The 16,129-nt window shown below is 40.6% G+C and overlaps 1 protein-coding gene across 3 annotated transcripts in view; it reads right to left on the reverse strand.

Moving 5' to 3' along the window:
- The window catches only part of ABCC9 (ATP binding cassette subfamily C member 9), an 86,125-nt gene that overhangs the window by 5,160 nt on the left and 64,836 nt on the right, over nt 1-16,129 (reverse strand). For all 3 annotated transcript variants that reach the window (XM_042795483.1, XM_042795484.1, XM_042795485.1), the window contains 8 exons: nt 13,472-13,564; nt 10,674-10,776; nt 8,160-8,261; nt 5,208-5,328; nt 4,096-4,226; nt 3,451-3,529; nt 379-487; nt 34-137 (listed from right to left, as the gene is read on the reverse strand). In XM_042795483.1, coding sequence (XP_042651417.1) covers nt 34-137; nt 379-487; nt 3,451-3,529; nt 4,096-4,226; nt 5,208-5,328; nt 8,160-8,261; nt 10,674-10,776; nt 13,472-13,564 — 842 coding nt within the window. The remainder of the gene's footprint in view (nt 1-33; nt 138-378; nt 488-3,450; nt 3,530-4,095; nt 4,227-5,207; nt 5,329-8,159; nt 8,262-10,673; nt 10,777-13,471; nt 13,565-16,129) is intronic.

Consider the following 16,129-nt stretch of genomic DNA (forward strand, 5'->3'; position numbering starts at 1 on the left):
GCCTATGTTCCCATAGACTTGGTTCAGACATACCAAGGCCTCCTGGCAGTGACTTGACCATGTTCTTCAACTGAGCAATTTCCAGAGCTTCCCAGAGTCTATCATCGGTGCACTTGCATTCTGGATCCAAATTAAAGCTGCAAAGAAAACCATAACAGGTGTCTTGTTACTGTAATTAACAGTTCATTCAGGTCTTCTGCAAAGGAACATTTTGGCATTGTGTATGTCACTTGACTTCCCTTGGGCAGACTCTGTAGATAGATTGGACTGAGCTGGGAAGGTTCCTTCCTTCCCTTTTCCATCCCTTCCTTTTCCACAGCACCCCTCACAAACACGCCATGCAATGCTGTTTGTCACCCCCTGATGGCATACACCTACCGAATGGAGCCACTGAACAATATTGGATCCTGGAGAATAATGGAGAGTCGGGAACGGAGAGTATGAAGAGGCAATTTGCTGATGTCTATTCCATCAATCACGATCCTCCCTGTTTAAAACAACATGCAAAAGACATGTGAGGGAATTTCACAAAGCGTGTGAGCTGCAGGTAGCAGACAGAAAGATAAAACAGCTAGTTTGGGTTGGAATCCAGGTGAGAAGGCAGCGTGTCTCTGCGATCTCTCAGCACTGTCGTATAAACATGGGGAAGGTGAATGTAGGTAGTAACACAAGCCAGAGGGAATTATTAGTGACACTGTTGCCTTGTTCCCCTTCTTTCCCCCATTCCCTCCCCTCCCTTAAAGGAAATACGTGGCTTCTATGCTATGTGACTAATGATAGCACCAGAAGGATAGTTCATGATGGGGCAACCTGAGCTTTACGGTCAGAGCGAGGACAAGAGCAACTTATGTAATTAGCCACCTCCTGTGTCTTTCTCTCTTCCTCTGAACAGTTGCAGAAGATATTTAATTTGAGATTGTGCACAATTTCTTTTGCATAATATATGTATGTATCTGAAATCCATACATCAGGAGCCAAAACTATCCTTCAAACTCTAGAAGGAATGGGGTAGCATTAACGTTTTAACAAGAGGCAGATCAGAAAAAAAAAAAAAGGATGTCTTACTCCAAGGCATTTTAATACCATTCATGCTGGTTCCTAAGATCAGTTTAATTTGAGTATTTGGTTATGAATTAGCCACATACTGTTCTGCTAGAATAAGATTACTGGAAGCAGTTGCATTCATCACTCCTTACCCTAGTAGTTAATTCCCCGACAAGAAGTTGCTGCAACAGCTGGGATACTTGGTAAAGTAGGAGGATTTTTCCTTTTCTAGTCACTACTTCAGGTCAATGAGCATATGGATCTCATCTGAAAATCTGATTTATGATGTGCTGGGTGTGGCAACTACTGACATTCAGGCAAGGGAGTTGGGGGAAACATACAAGAGAAACTGGTTGGCTGCTCTGTAAGTACAAGAGGGTGAGAAGGGCAAAAGGAATCTCTTCCCTTGAATCCTCAAATAAAAACCAGGAACTACTGACCCCACTGACTTTCCACAGACACAGATACTTTCTCTAGCTTATGGGGAAGGGATGGACCAGGGCAAACTGAATGAGGATATCATAAGGGCTACTTTCATTAGGCTCACTTCTGCAGTTTCCATGTGGATTACTTCACTGGGCAGCTGCACTCCCCCCTGGGAGGTACCTAACATTAAGTTTATCAATTCTCTCTCCCAACAGTTAGAACCTAACTGGGAACTGACAAATACATGGATATTCAAAGCTGTGCACATATGCATCTTCTGTCATTCCCAATTCTCATGATACTGCATTTTGTAGATTAGTCAGTGTGACCCTATTCCAATGAAAGACTTAATCCCCACATAGCTGGACTACTAATAGTCTTATATTTTTATTAGATGGTCATAGAAACCAAGATTTCATCTGTAGTGTGCAAAGCCCAATTGTTTATTGACTTTCAGAAAGCCTGAATCAGATCATAAGACTTCAGCGTGAGACACTGGTGGTTGCATAAACTTAAGCAATTCCTTTTCTTCACAAATGAGGACATGAGAGAGGATTAGCAGGAGATGAGGTGGACTAATGAGAGAAAAATTAATATGGCATGCTGTGGGAATAGGGGAATGCATTTTTGATAGAAGCCAGTGTGCTCAAGGAAAAGAAAAGAGCAGATGAGGATACCTAAGGGAAAAAGTAAATTAGAGGGGAGTTGAGAAACTGGGAAAGTAACGAGGGGCGGCCAAGCAAGACAGAAGAGAAATGAAAGGTAGTTTGAACAGAAGGAATAAAAGGAAAACACTAAAGAATGAAGAAGGAAGTGAGAGTAGGGGAATAAAATGGAACACATACAAATTTAAAGAAGTAACAGAGACATAAGGGACCAAGATGGACAACATGAATGAAATCTTGGCTCTAGTAAAATTACTCGAAATCTTGTTATGCAACTTTCATTAGATCCAGGACTCCACCCAGAAGTGGACCAGCATAGAGGCCAAATATGGGTCTAGCTGAAAGGGAGAGGGATGTGCACAAAGGATAAACAGAGCTTGATTAGAAAAGACTTAGGCATTCCCACTGGGAAAAAAATCAGGGATACAGAAGGAACAGACAAAGAAAAGATACAGAAAGAAGATTAAAGTAGAGGGAAGCTTAAAGTTGACCATAATTATTATTTGTTTGCACTATTTATATACCCAGGAATCCCGGTCATGAATCAGAAACCTATTACCATAGATACATATAGACACAGAACCACAACATAAGCAAGTATTAGCTGCATCATATTTACTTATCCTTTCGCATCCTACTGGGGCTTCCCTAGCAAACATTCCAGGCATAATGGCTAAATTAGAAACACGGAAATCCTTGAAACAGAAAGATGGTTTTCCAGTAGGTTTCCTTATCCTCGCAACAGTACATATGTGTATGTATTATAAATGCTAGGGTGCATATTGTTGCATACCATTTCATGCTAATTAATTGGGAGAGCGAAACACTGCAGGAGTGAAAACAGCAAAATGTTTCCAAAACCTTTAGTCCATTTCGGCTGTAGTTGTGGGAAACCACAATAAAATAAAAAATAAATATCAAGGGAATGGACTTGTTGAGCTCTAGTTTCTATTCTGCTAATATTTTGACAGCTATTATAAGTTAATGCAGTTATTCTTTAGGGAGAAATTTAGAGGCTCCAGAGAATTGCATATTTTTTCCTCCTGTCTCAAAAATGGCATATTGTTCTGTCAGACCATACACAAAAAAAAATTAAAAAAAATTAGAAGTATAATCCGTGCATAACATTTCCTGGAAGAACCAAGCGCCACTCATATTAGGACACTTTGTACTTTGAAGGATCAGGCATAACAAGCTCCATTCTAATCAAGTAAGACATATAAACTTATAAACTATCAAAAATTCTCCTCGCTTCTTCTGAAGAAGTAAGGCAGGAGCAGGTCTGGAGTGACAACATACTCCAGTGAAAACTAACCATCAAAGATGTCCACCATTCTGAAGAACGCCAAAGACAGGGATGACTTGCCGCTGCCAGTACGACCACATATCCCAACCTGCAGAAGAAAGCAAGATGTTACTTATAGGCGGAAGCTGTAAATCAGACTTGCAGTCCTTTTGGGAAAGATGGACTGGATTGCCCTGGTGGTGAGTAGAAAGGTCTTTCCCAATGGCTACTGGCAGACCGGCACAGCAAGCACACTCCTCTTTTCTGCCTCGCAGCATCGTGAGGACTTGTCCCAGGAACATTTTGGAACTTCAGCACTTTGACCTGGATTCCAGTGACGCTATATGCTGAAATGTGAGATATTCTTGCATTTTTACTCAGTTCCAGTCTGGTGTCCATCTAATCTCATCTGGCCATCTAGGCTCACTCTATGCGAGGGAGATAGACTTGGAAAGAAGTGGGACTCTCAGAAGGAAAACTGATCCCAACCAAGAATAAGATGTCATCAGTGCAAGCTTCTCAGCCCATGCCCAGGGACCTCAGGGAGGACCATCAACGTATATAGCTGTCACTTGTTGTTGCTATTCTTGCTATTCTGCCACCTCAGCAAAGAAAACATAATAAGGAAAGATCTGCTCCAGAGTGAGGATGATAGGCAATTGCTGGACACGATACCTTTTGTCCTGGTTTGATATATGCCTTAACGTGCTTAAGAACAGGCTTCAGGTTGTTTTCATATCGAACACACAAATTTTCAATCTTGATTTCCCCCTCCTGTGGCCAGTCTTTGGGAACCTGAGAGGGATCTGAAACAGTTGCAGAAAAACAACCAAAACAAATGCAGTCAGAGGGTGACCCTTCATGACACTCCCTTTTCCCCTCTCTCTCCTGCCTGGGCACCTTCCTGAAGCCACTCGAGAAATTGAGTCCCAGTTCCCTGCCAAGGGGGAGCTGGGAGTTGCCTGGCAGGCACGTTAGCACTTAGCTTCCAGATCTTGACACATAAGAAGAGAGGGCAGATGCTGAAGTGGCTCTTGGCAATGAAACTGGGAGAAGCCAAATGAGCAGAGAAGAATGTAGTGTCAGCGCAGTGTTAACATGCTCTTCGGTCAGTAACCGGCACAGGAAGTGCAGTGCGAGTAAGGATGTTGTTACTGCCCTACAACATGAGCTGTTGACATTATCACAGCTCATGTTTCATCCTGATTTGTAAATAGGCAGGCAGGTTTTGTCTCCTGACTAAGGGACTTGGCTTTCCAGGGAAGCTTGCTGACCTGCGTGCCTTTTTGGTCTTGCACTTCAAGCACTTCTAAAATACCGATCAAAGTCAATTTGAAATATGTGGAGTACACATATTTCACCAATGTGCAGTTCAGGGAGGAGCTACTGAGATCTGATTGCCAATGTGACCTTGTCTTGAAATCCCCGTTTGCTGCAAAGATCAGAGATTTTGAAGCATGTGATTGATGGTGCATTTCTAATTTTTATCCATATTTTTGTTTTCTAAATAGCTATATGGATGTTTTGTTCATACCACCTATAACTGTGCCCTGGTACTAATTGTACTACAAGGCCATACTGTTTCCCTGGCATTTGGTAGGGTTGGGGTTTTTTTATGTTGACTAGCATGGGCTATGTATCTCATAGTTGCTTTTGGCTATCCTTATCACTCAGATCGGTGGGAGTTCCAACACATCAATAAGAACAGATTTTGGCTAAAGAGGCATATACATTTTGCATGCTTTCGTATTACCATATTAAACCCCAACAAGATTAGAGAGTAATACCCAAGTAGCCATCATAGTTCTCCGACTCCATGTTCAGGAAGCTGTGGACTTTTTTTACTGCACCCATCTGCACCTCCAGATCAGCCAGATTCCTCACCACCCAGTTCAAATAGTTGGTTATCTGCATCACAAAATGAAAGCAAGGACAGGGTTCAGCCTTCTGTCTATTCATCTACCTGTTTGTGAATAAAGGTTGGATAAATTTGCAAAAGTCTTTGGCCTGACTCAGCACAGCGGGTCTCTTATTGACGTTACAACAGTTCAAGAGTCAGTGCAACAAATACATAAGCAAATGCATACAATAAAATACATAATAATCCAGTTGCATTCTAACACAAACAACCCTGACATAGTAATTTAGTGCTTGGTATTCTCATCCTTGTTCTTTTAAGGAGCACTAACAAGAGGTTGTACCTACAGTCTGAAGATGTGACTGACTAAGGGAATCTCTCGTTCTCAGTATCTAGTAATCCATACTGAAAGGCATCTTCTTTAAGCACATAAACACAGAAAAAAAACCAAAATTGTTAGTGCTGTTTGGAAATATTACATTTTCTAATATTTCAAAGACGGTAAGTAAGGATTAAGAAAGGTCACTATTTGCAAATATATTGAAAAGATTTGACAGGCATTTAATTTCTGTTTCTGTCTGTGCATATTTAGATAACTAATTTCTCTCTGTGGAAAATATGAGTTTTTTAGCTTAGAAATATATGAGAAAAAATGTATTGTCAGCTCAGTGTATTTCCTTCTTGCTTTTTATGCCTGTTTATAATCCTGTTTTTGATCAACAGTAAAGGTATTACGTGTAGTAGATAATAGTTGATAATTAGTTGTCTAACAATACCCAGTAGCTTAGACAAACTGATCTCTAGTCAGGACTAACTATTTAAGGCTGAAAATTGTAAAGCAATTTCCTAAACATTTCCAGCGTTCCTAAGTCTGTACTTATGTGCTCACATGAAAAAAAAAAAAAACCTGATCTTATTAGGAACAGTTGATTGCTGAGCACCTTTGAAAACTGAGATACTTTATATATCTGATAAAGGTTTAGAAACTTAACACAGTGAAAACATCCTGTACACAAACATATTCAGAGAAGGGTTTTGCCATTTATTTGTGGGAGATTGCTGAATCTGCCAAATAAGAACTTTATTATGAATCAACCACCCATCACCACTTCTTTTCCACTAACCTAATACTGATGCAATAGGCATACAGTAAATAATTTTCAGTGAGATTCAGTAATAATACTTGTCAATTTAGAGGATTTAGTTGCTTGCTTTATCCTTAAGATAGAGTTACTCAAGGGGCTATTATTTTCTTTGTTGTTTAGAAACCTGCACATTTGGTGTCCAGCCTTTGAGTCAGGAAGTTACAGGAAGGGTATGTTTGCAGGTAAGCTAAATGCTCTGCAGAACTGCTGCTTGCGGAGTAGCAGGCTGCAATCACAGTTGTGGCAGATTTGATAACAGAGCCTGGCATCCAAAAGGCTCCACCCATTATTTCAACCTTCGATACAGTTGTGCAAGAGAGTTGGCAGTGTTTATACATGGGGAGAAAATAAGCTTATGGATGTCTACTGTAAACACAGTGTTGGTACAAACAGTTTGCTCTTATCCAGGTCCAAACATCAGCCCTCTTTTAGCTCCAAAGAGAAATGATACAAAAACCTGTGTCAGGGGAAACAGGTAGTGGTTCAACTATATTCAGAATTTCATCAGTGTTATTGTGGAGCAGGAGAGAGACAGGTAATCACTTGGTGACTGCAGCATTTTTTCCTCTGCTATGCCAGACTTCAGCACGTGGCTAATTTCTACTAATGATCTGTTTGCAAACACAGACTAAATGCAAAGAAGCCAAAGATGATGCAGACATCCTGGCGCTTCCAGATCTCTGCTAATGAAGCAGGATTACCAGGAATGTTTTCAGAGTACAGTTGAAGCACTGAGACTGATTCTCAGTTGCTGGCACGTTCTCACGAAGGGGATCTAAGGCCAGCCTAAGGCAGCTGCTGAGAGCTTTCTGTTGTAACCATGGGCTCGCCAGCATTTACATGCAAAGCTAGATGTCAGTGTTAGACCCATACCCATACCTCTCCCTCATACCAGTGCTGTAAAGCAGCCAGATTTTTGCCATGGCAGCTATGATTTCAAAAATTCTTCCTGCCACTATCCTCATCCTGCTTTTGTCCCCACTCTTGTGCTTAATTCACTGATATTTCTGCTCTTTATGGTGATTGAACTCACTCTGTGTTCATGATGCACTCTCAGCCTCTCCTATCGCCTCGTACACTAAAACAGTTTCTTATCCATGACTCAGCTCAAATAGCTCAGTGCTAAAGATAGTGTCAAAATAAATCAGCTAGCGTGCCACCAAAATCTCATTGTTCCTAACCCCATCTCCTCTGCTTTCCTACTGTTACCTGTTATGATGAACCATGCCTACCAGCCCCAAAGGTCACAATCCCCATATTCATTCAGAATTGCATAGACAATATTGGGCATCTGAGTAGTTTCCCTCCAAAGGCAGAATTGGCATTTTTGGTTCTTCAGCAATTATTTTATTTGGTCTTTGGTTAAAGATTACCCAGGTTATGACAGTCTGTGGAACAGTATTTTCTGTCAGGCTTTGCCATATACAGGCGGAACCAACACTGTGTTGTGCAAAGCAGAGTGCACAGCAGGTCCTCTTACGCATTTTTAATTTTCCTGCTCTGCTTGGGAGCACACAGGGCCTGGGAATGGTTGTGTTTTTTTAATTGGCTCATGAAACCTGAAGCAAGTCCAAGTTGCCCTGAACTCTCTCAGCTTTGGCTCGAATCCATTATTTGCAAGATTGTTTTTTTCAAGATTAAGAAAGCTGGAAGATAACCATGTATATGTATTTTTAAAAATATTATAAAATTTATGCGTTAGTCTGAAGGTTCTTACGCTTTGCCTTGGTACATACCGTCAGAGCATACAGGAGCCCTAGCCCCACAAACCCCGAGTTAGGCCCTTCGGTGATGGAAGTGACAGCCGCAGTCAGGACTATACAAGCACCAAGGTAATCCTGGAATGAAAGAGACAGGGAGAGAAAGATTCTAGGCAACATTAAAATGCAGCAACAATAAAATTTCTTTAGTTGCACAGCAGATTCACTTTACTGAGGTTTATTTCTATAATGACGCCTAAATCTTAATTCTGGTTTGTTTTTCCTGGAAAAAGTCAAGGGTTGTGGTGCCCAACCTGAAACACTCTAAAGGAACTTGCTGAACACAAGTGAAACAGGCCAGTATTTTCTGCAAATCCATTTGGACTAGGGTATCTCATTGTGGCCACCCCAAAAAGAGGAGGTATCAAAAAATCTAATGAGCACATAAAAAAAAAAATCATAAGAATGGCATAACGATGACACTTCTAATTCCTACCTCTAAAACAAATCTATTCCACTCTCTCTACTCTCTTTCAGGTCGTCTCAAACATGGGTTTACCACAGCCCACCCCCCCACACACACACACCCCCAAAGAAATATCAGTGACTTCACAAAGTCCATGAAGAATTTTGGTAGAATTTATATAGGTCATGCACATGTTTTATTGGCACAAGTGGGCAGACTGACAGACGGTGTCTACGTCATGCAATGGGACACTGTGCGTGGTGAAGGCATCCCTAAGTCTGCTATACACTCACAGCCTGCAGTGAAACACCATGTGGGTGTTGGCAGTGTGGACTCTGAAAGCAGTATAGCTGTGTGGTTGTGGTGCTGCAAATGGGCTACTCTAAGCCTTGCTCTGGCCACAGCACTTTGAGTTTCAGAGTGATTCTGTGGTAGATACCTGAAGGATCTCAGATCTGTTGCATGGTGATGACTTGCTTTACAGATATTGCTGTGTAGGCTGTACTAGAAAGAGCTGACTTCTCACAAGCTTTGCAGGAGCTTGACCCCATCTTCTTGATGTGTACCTCAGTTTTGAAGTGAATGCCACGTGTGATCTCATGTAGTTGTCAAGGTGCCTGATTCATGAGACTGCTGGTATTCCCACTCTCCCACTGCTCCCTGCATTATATTTACTTTGGATTACAGAGTTAGCATTTTCCATCCATTTTTTTCCTCCTGTCTGATAATATCCTTCCTGGAATCTTTCCTTCTGAGATTTGAAATGAGGGCTGCCTAGTTCATCTGTCAGTAAAAAGTGTTGATGAGTAAATGACAGACTACAGAAATTAACATCTACAGAAAAGTAGAAGCACATTGGTCTTGAGTCTCCATCAGCAGTTGGGACAGGACTTCACAGTTGCTATTAAATCCTACAAACTTTTGAGTGATTTTAGTACCACTATGCCAGTAGGCAGAGCTAAATGAACTATTCCTTGGCAAGACCACATTATTTCTAATGCTATGATGAAGTGATGCATATTCTTGGATCAAGTTCATTCCGCATGTAAGCAAGTCTAAGACTGTGAGACATTAACAGGCATTGCCACAGCTTATTCAAAGATTGGCTATTGCTCTGTTATTTATCTGTCTTTCATTTGGAAGCAAGTTCAGCTTGATCTTGGATGCTGTAAGAAGCTGAAAGCTTCATGCACAAGAGCAAGCTCTGCCATCATAAGAAATGGGGCACAATTTTGTTGCTCCGCCAGCATACCAGGAAATGAAGGTGAGCGTACAGCCTTTGACGTGAGGATTAATCAAGCCTGTTACTATTTGTGTCTACCAGAATCAGGTCACTGCTCTGTTTCTTCACTGCTCTTTTAGTGTCAGATGAATAAGGAAATCACAGCTACTTTGCCTGCCTCTTCTCACTTTGAATATCAGGAAAGTTCCTCATGTGCTGTCCCTGGAGACCCCACTGAAAAGCCAGGAGCCTGTCTCACAGGCAATGGCTGCATTGTTCCCTACTGTCATTTGTTTTCCCGTTGGAGTCTACTTTTGCCACCTTTCATGATACTGAACAGTAAAATCACAAACAGTATGGCCTCACAGATGCAGCAAGGGCACTGCAAAGGAGGGGTTTAAATTACAACTGTAGGATTAAACCTGTTGCTGGAGATATCTCACGACCTGGAAGCTCAGTGGTGCCTAAAACAACCCTGGCAGAATGACGACATAGTTCACAAAACTACTAAAAAGCCATGCTCTGCTTTGAAAGTAGTACTTGCAGCAGCAGGTCTGCAGATGCTGCACAGTAGTAGGCAGAGCCTTAATTCAAATTATGTAAATGTTTCTTCTTGCACTTTCTTCAGACGCTAGACATCACAACAGCAAAAGATGAGGAAGACTTGTATTTTCTTACTCCTGGCCAAGAAAGCTGAAAAAAACCTTATGTGTTTAACATAAACAATTCCAATCTATTTTAAGGAACAGTGTGTATAATCTCATTGTGAGATTAATTCTCATTATTATCTTCTCTGCATCAGGCAAAGTCTCTGTTTGCTTCCAAGGTTTCAAAACTATGGCTGGGACGAAACCGAACGTACCGTCCTGACCTCCAGCCATCTGTTGGCAGCTGATAGAAATAAGTAGGCAATGTTGTTCGTGTCCGTTAGTTCCAGCATACGTTGTTTAAATCTGGCTTCATGCCTGCCAAGAGCAAAGTTGTTATATTACAACACATTACACACTCATACACAAAAGGATGAAGCATTAAACTCTTCTCTCTCTCCCCTCCCCGCAAACCCTTTTTGTCCTTCTGCTTTTACCAAATTTTGGGTTACAAACTCTTCCCTAAGGATCCGTACCTGTTGCCAGGGTTCTCTTTAACCATACAGAGCTACATGTACAATGGAGAGGAATTTTTTAGACAAGCAATTATATTGGACTAGATTTTGGATCAGAGCCTGTCCCCTCAAAGACACTGCAATGCCAGTGTGCTAGGGCCAGGTTTTACTTCCCAGAGCATATCTGCTTTTATAGCTGTGGACTGTGGCTACTGGTGCCCTCTGGTCCTCTCACCAGCGAGTGCTACCATGGCTCCTTGCTTCTTCCTCACAAGCTCCTATCAGGGGCAGAGGGATCACCTGTTAGCCTAAAACCTGATTTCATAAGTTACCTAGCCAGCTGCAGGAGTCTTCACCAGGAGTGACATTTCTAAGGTTTCAACTAATGTAGACTGGAGATTGATCAGCAGATCAATAACTTTCAGCGATTCAGCTCAGCTGTTTTCTCAGCCAGTCACACATTGCCTAAGCAACTCGGCAAACTACAATGTAAGGGAGAGCTAGAGATTGTTTCTGAATTACAAAAATGAGCAGTCACTTGTTTCTCTCTTCCCCACATAAAGCCCGTCATGTTTAAAAACCAGTGCATGGATATCAGAGAGCCTAAGAGCTGAGGTACAATTTGGGTGGGGAGGAGCAAATCTCTGTTGGTGTAAGTGTATTAAATTCATGGTGCCTTGCAGTACTTTAGGTATGACCTGCAGTCAGATGGAAACCATTTTGTTGTTTCAAATTCTACTGTCTGTTAAATACCCTCATTTAAATAAAGTAGCTGAACTTAATTCAACAGTTTATTATCTGTTTTATTATGGCAAACTCTTCCATTTTAAAGTTTCAGGGCCCTGCTGTGAAGCACCTGTAATCCCTGTTCTGCCAGAAGCTTCTTTTCTTTTTTTTACACTTTTCCCACTGATACTTTATTTCCCTCTACACAGCTTGTAAACATGGCAAGCTACCTCCCCAAAACAACAACTGGTAGCAGTAATGACATGTGGAGGAGCAAAGATACACTGACTATTCAGCTTGTCTGCTTTTCTGGCAGCAAAACTCCTGTTTTCCTAATGGAAAATCTGACATGCTCAAGCTGTATCTTTTCATCCATGTCCAGCTGATCTTCTGGGCAGTTTTAGACTTTTATCCTGTCAGATGACAAACAGCAAAGGTCACTGAAATTGCTTTCTGATCCAACTCTACTACTTTGTTGTAAGTTATGTGAGGAGCTGCTCTATTTTACCCTGGAACATACTGAACTCAAACTGCAGAGAATGACTAACAGGACTATTGGTAAATATGAGCTTGCTGACAAAAAAACACTGGAGAATTCAGGTTTGTTTGACAGTGGAGCATAGACCGGGAAATGAAATGGCTTTGATTAGCATGAGAGATCCTGGAAAACTCAAGTGATGGCTATGATGCCTAGTCCTTCCCTAGGGCTGCCTTTTAATGTCTGCCATCCAAGCCCACAAGGCCTTTTTGTAAGGTAAAGAAGAGCTGAACCACTCCCAAGAAGCCCTACACTCTTTCATCTTTCTCAAGAGATAGCATGATGAAAGGCCACTTTAAGCCTCTCAAGAAGCACTCAGCATATATCAGCATCAGGCCTTAATTACAACTTACAGTTTCAAGACATCATTCTAGTTAATAAAGTTTGTTAAAACATTTCTTGTTGACCACTGGCTCACATCGCTTCCACACAGCAGCATTTTTGCTTGTCCTGCCACAGTCCTTATCGCATCACTCTGTACTAGTAGCCTAGGCCCTAAAGCTAGCTTGAAGTGATGAACCAGTCTTAAGCTGATCAAATAGGTGTGTAAATAGCATTGCAGTGAGATCTGCACTGATTCAGAATTCTACATTATACAGAATGGGTGCAAGTTATGCTTACTGGGGAGCAATAAAGCAGTGAATGTATAGGAGAATTTGGCCTATATTTTATGTAGTAAGTAGGGAAAAAACATATCCATGGAATTGGAAGAATTCTCTGAATCCGCTGTAATTTATTTTTCAGTTTTGATTGACAAGGCTAAGTTTTACAACATTAAGACTGAGTTTTGTTCTGCTGTAGTTTTCTTGAAAAGTCTCTCAAGTTGCATACTGACTTTCAGTTATTGGAGAGTGTTGTAATGATGTTTACTTGCCTGAGGAGTGGGTTAAATACAGAAATGACTCAGGGACACTTGGATAGCACAGCTTGTAGGATACAGCAGGAGGGTCTGAAGGACTGGTGCCTGTGCCTGCCTGGCAAAGGAGAGCTCCCTGCTGTCCAACTAGGGCACGGTTAAACTACACACCTTGAAAGGTCAGATATCATATCCTAAAAAAGTCATCATCTTCAATTCAGCGAAAAAAACAATACAGGTAAATTAGCATGTTACTGAAAATATGCCCCAGAGTTTAGAGGCATGGCAAAACAACAGAAAAACAAAATCTCTTCCCTTTTTTGAGATGGATTAATTAAAGTCCAACAAATCCAACAAATCGCCCTCAGACACGCTCCATGCAAGCTGCATGGCCCAGACCAAAACCCAAGCCTCCCTCTAGTATTTTGTTTTACTGACCTGAATGCTCTAATGGTGGTGAGGCCTTCAGCTGTCTCAGAGAAGTGACAGAGTAAAGGTAGCTGGGTGCTGTCATCAAGTTCCTGGAGGTCCCTGGAGTACAAAAAAGAACACACAGCCGTTACAGTGCAAACACCTCTGTAGAAATTTTACTGCGTAACAGACAGAACAGACATTTTATGTATTGCACATTCTTCTTTTGCCATAGGAGACTGAATCATCTCCCAGCCACCTCCACAATCTAGTTTTTGGTCACAGCTAAGCTTCTCTTTCTCCCACAGTAATAATGACAATGATAAAAACCTGCTCTCCATTTTAGCCAGATCCTAATTACCTTTTACTCTCAAACATTTTCATTTATTAATATAACTAATATCATTAACTTAAATTCAAAACAGTTGATTTTAAACTTTACAGAATGTTATTTGTGACTCTTACATCAGGTATAAAATAGTTTGTGTACCTGCAAGTTTATCTATTTTATTGCAATTTTATCAGCTGCCCTAACAAAAAGGGTGCCTTTCCATATAAACTTTGCCTCATTTTGGGTATCTGTAAGTACCACAACATGCTGAATGTTGAGTATAACAGACTATAGCAGAACTTCTATTTGTAGTGTTAACATTATCACATTGGTTGAAATAGAGACAGCACTGACAGAGAAATAATATGAATGAGAAATTTCCTGAATTTTTCAGCAAAGGTATTTTCAAGACCCGCATGCAGCAATGATACTTAAGTCTAAAAAGTTTCAGCCTCCTGAAACAGGAACATTTTCCAAGCCACGGAGACAAATTCATCTTTCTGTGACACTGCCATTGGCATAGCAGCCAGTTGTATAAACAGAAGAGAGGCCAGTTCATTAGCTATTTAAACTCTATTAAACTACTGCTATGTTCGCACACTGTATTAGATAGGCCAGGAGAAATATCTGCTCCATGATGCTGAATGTTACAGTACACAGAACTGAATTTACTGCTTATGTTTTGATGATAAATACACTCTTTTTCAAATTTATGGTGGAAAATACACAAAAGTTTTTGAGAGATGTAATGGAAAATACAACAAAGGGTCAAAGTGCTGCAAGAAATACTGTAAATATTTGCATTTCTGAAAATTAGTGAAGCTTATATGCCTGGAAAGTACTGCATGCAAGTAAGTTATAAATACTGGCTGAAGCTATTCCTTCATCCTACATTTCCCAAGCCTATTATTTCTAGAAATAAATTGGATTTATTAATTTCTATTGTGGATCGAAAGAACACAATTCAACCCTGAATGCCTCACAAGTGATTTAAAAGAGTTTAATTTGAACAGATTTTTTAAAAAGCACTTGCTGATACCCATTTTCTCATAAAACTGTAAGGGAATAAAATGAATGAGGTAGTTATGGACTTGCAGAGCCAATGGATGCATGTGTGTGTGTGCGCTGATTTACAGGGGTGATCTAGCTTGAATGATATGACTATTGTTACAGCATGCTGGAAAGGTTTGGAGATGGATGGAGACTTTACTCTCACATATAAAATACAGATAGAAACTGTAGTATTTCCCTGGGGTCTGATGCATCAGATTTTGCCTACTCTTGCTTATTTTAAATAAGAAGTTTAAACAGTGTGCACTGCCATGTGTAGCAAGACAGGGAGCAATTCAGCAATTCAGAAGACCACAATGGATTTAACAATGAAAACCAGGTCTCCTGATTCCTCAGCCATCTTGAGACTTGGTGTACTGAAATGTACAGCTTTAGTGTGGAAACCTGGTGAGGAAAGAACAAGATTTCTGAAAAACCTCAGAGAAATTAAGCCAATTATTTCAGAATTAAACATCTTTGTTTTTTGAATTCTGACTATAAAGTCTTCTTATGAATAAATCTCCTTGGAAAGCAGAAGAAAAGTAAAGTGAAGTTAAATTATTGATATGTTGTTCTGTGCTCCTGCTCCACTGATTTAAGGGGAATAACTGACATAAATCTTTCTCAGGCTACCTAAGTGAGAGTATTATCTGTGAAGCCAACTCTACTGGTACACTCAGTTGAAAATCACTGTGTCTCTTAATGGGATGCTTTACCATTGGCTATGCAATGGTACTGGCTACTGCAAGGACAGGGCCAGAAGTGACAGTTGCTAACGATGGAAGGTTGTTCTGGCCTCCCTGCAGGTCTGAAGGTACATTGATGGGTATTTGTAAGTATCAGAAAGTGGAGTAAATCTAGCCAGAAATCTGGCTGCTAAAAAAAAAAAAAAAAAGAAGCATGACTGATTGAATTGAAGAAAATCTTTGAATGGTTTGCTTAAGAAGTTTTACTAAAATATATAATGAATTTAGCACTAGAAGCATGACTCCAAGAAATCATGACACTCTTTTTGATGAAAAATTGTACTCTTTATAACCAGCCAAACCATTCTGAATATGAAATGTTGCTGTACAGTGGAAATGGCTTCCTGTGGAGTTTTTTCCCAATACTAAGAAAAAGCAGTGACTGACGTTAATCTAGGAAGTTATTTTCCATTCTCTACTAACCATTAAAAGGTCAAAGAGGAGCTGGCTCAGTTGATTAACAAATTTCATGCTCATCTGAATCAAGCCAACAGTGTACAAAAGTGATACATCTAGTGTTACTTCCTCAAATACCCCATGTAATCAGGTCAGCTGGAA

This window comes from Tyto alba, unplaced genomic scaffold, assembly GCF_018691265.1.
Source record: "Tyto alba isolate M040663 unplaced genomic scaffold, T.alba_DEE_v4.0 Super-Scaffold_21, whole genome shotgun sequence".
NCBI lineage: Eukaryota > Metazoa > Chordata > Aves > Strigiformes > Tytonidae > Tyto > Tyto alba.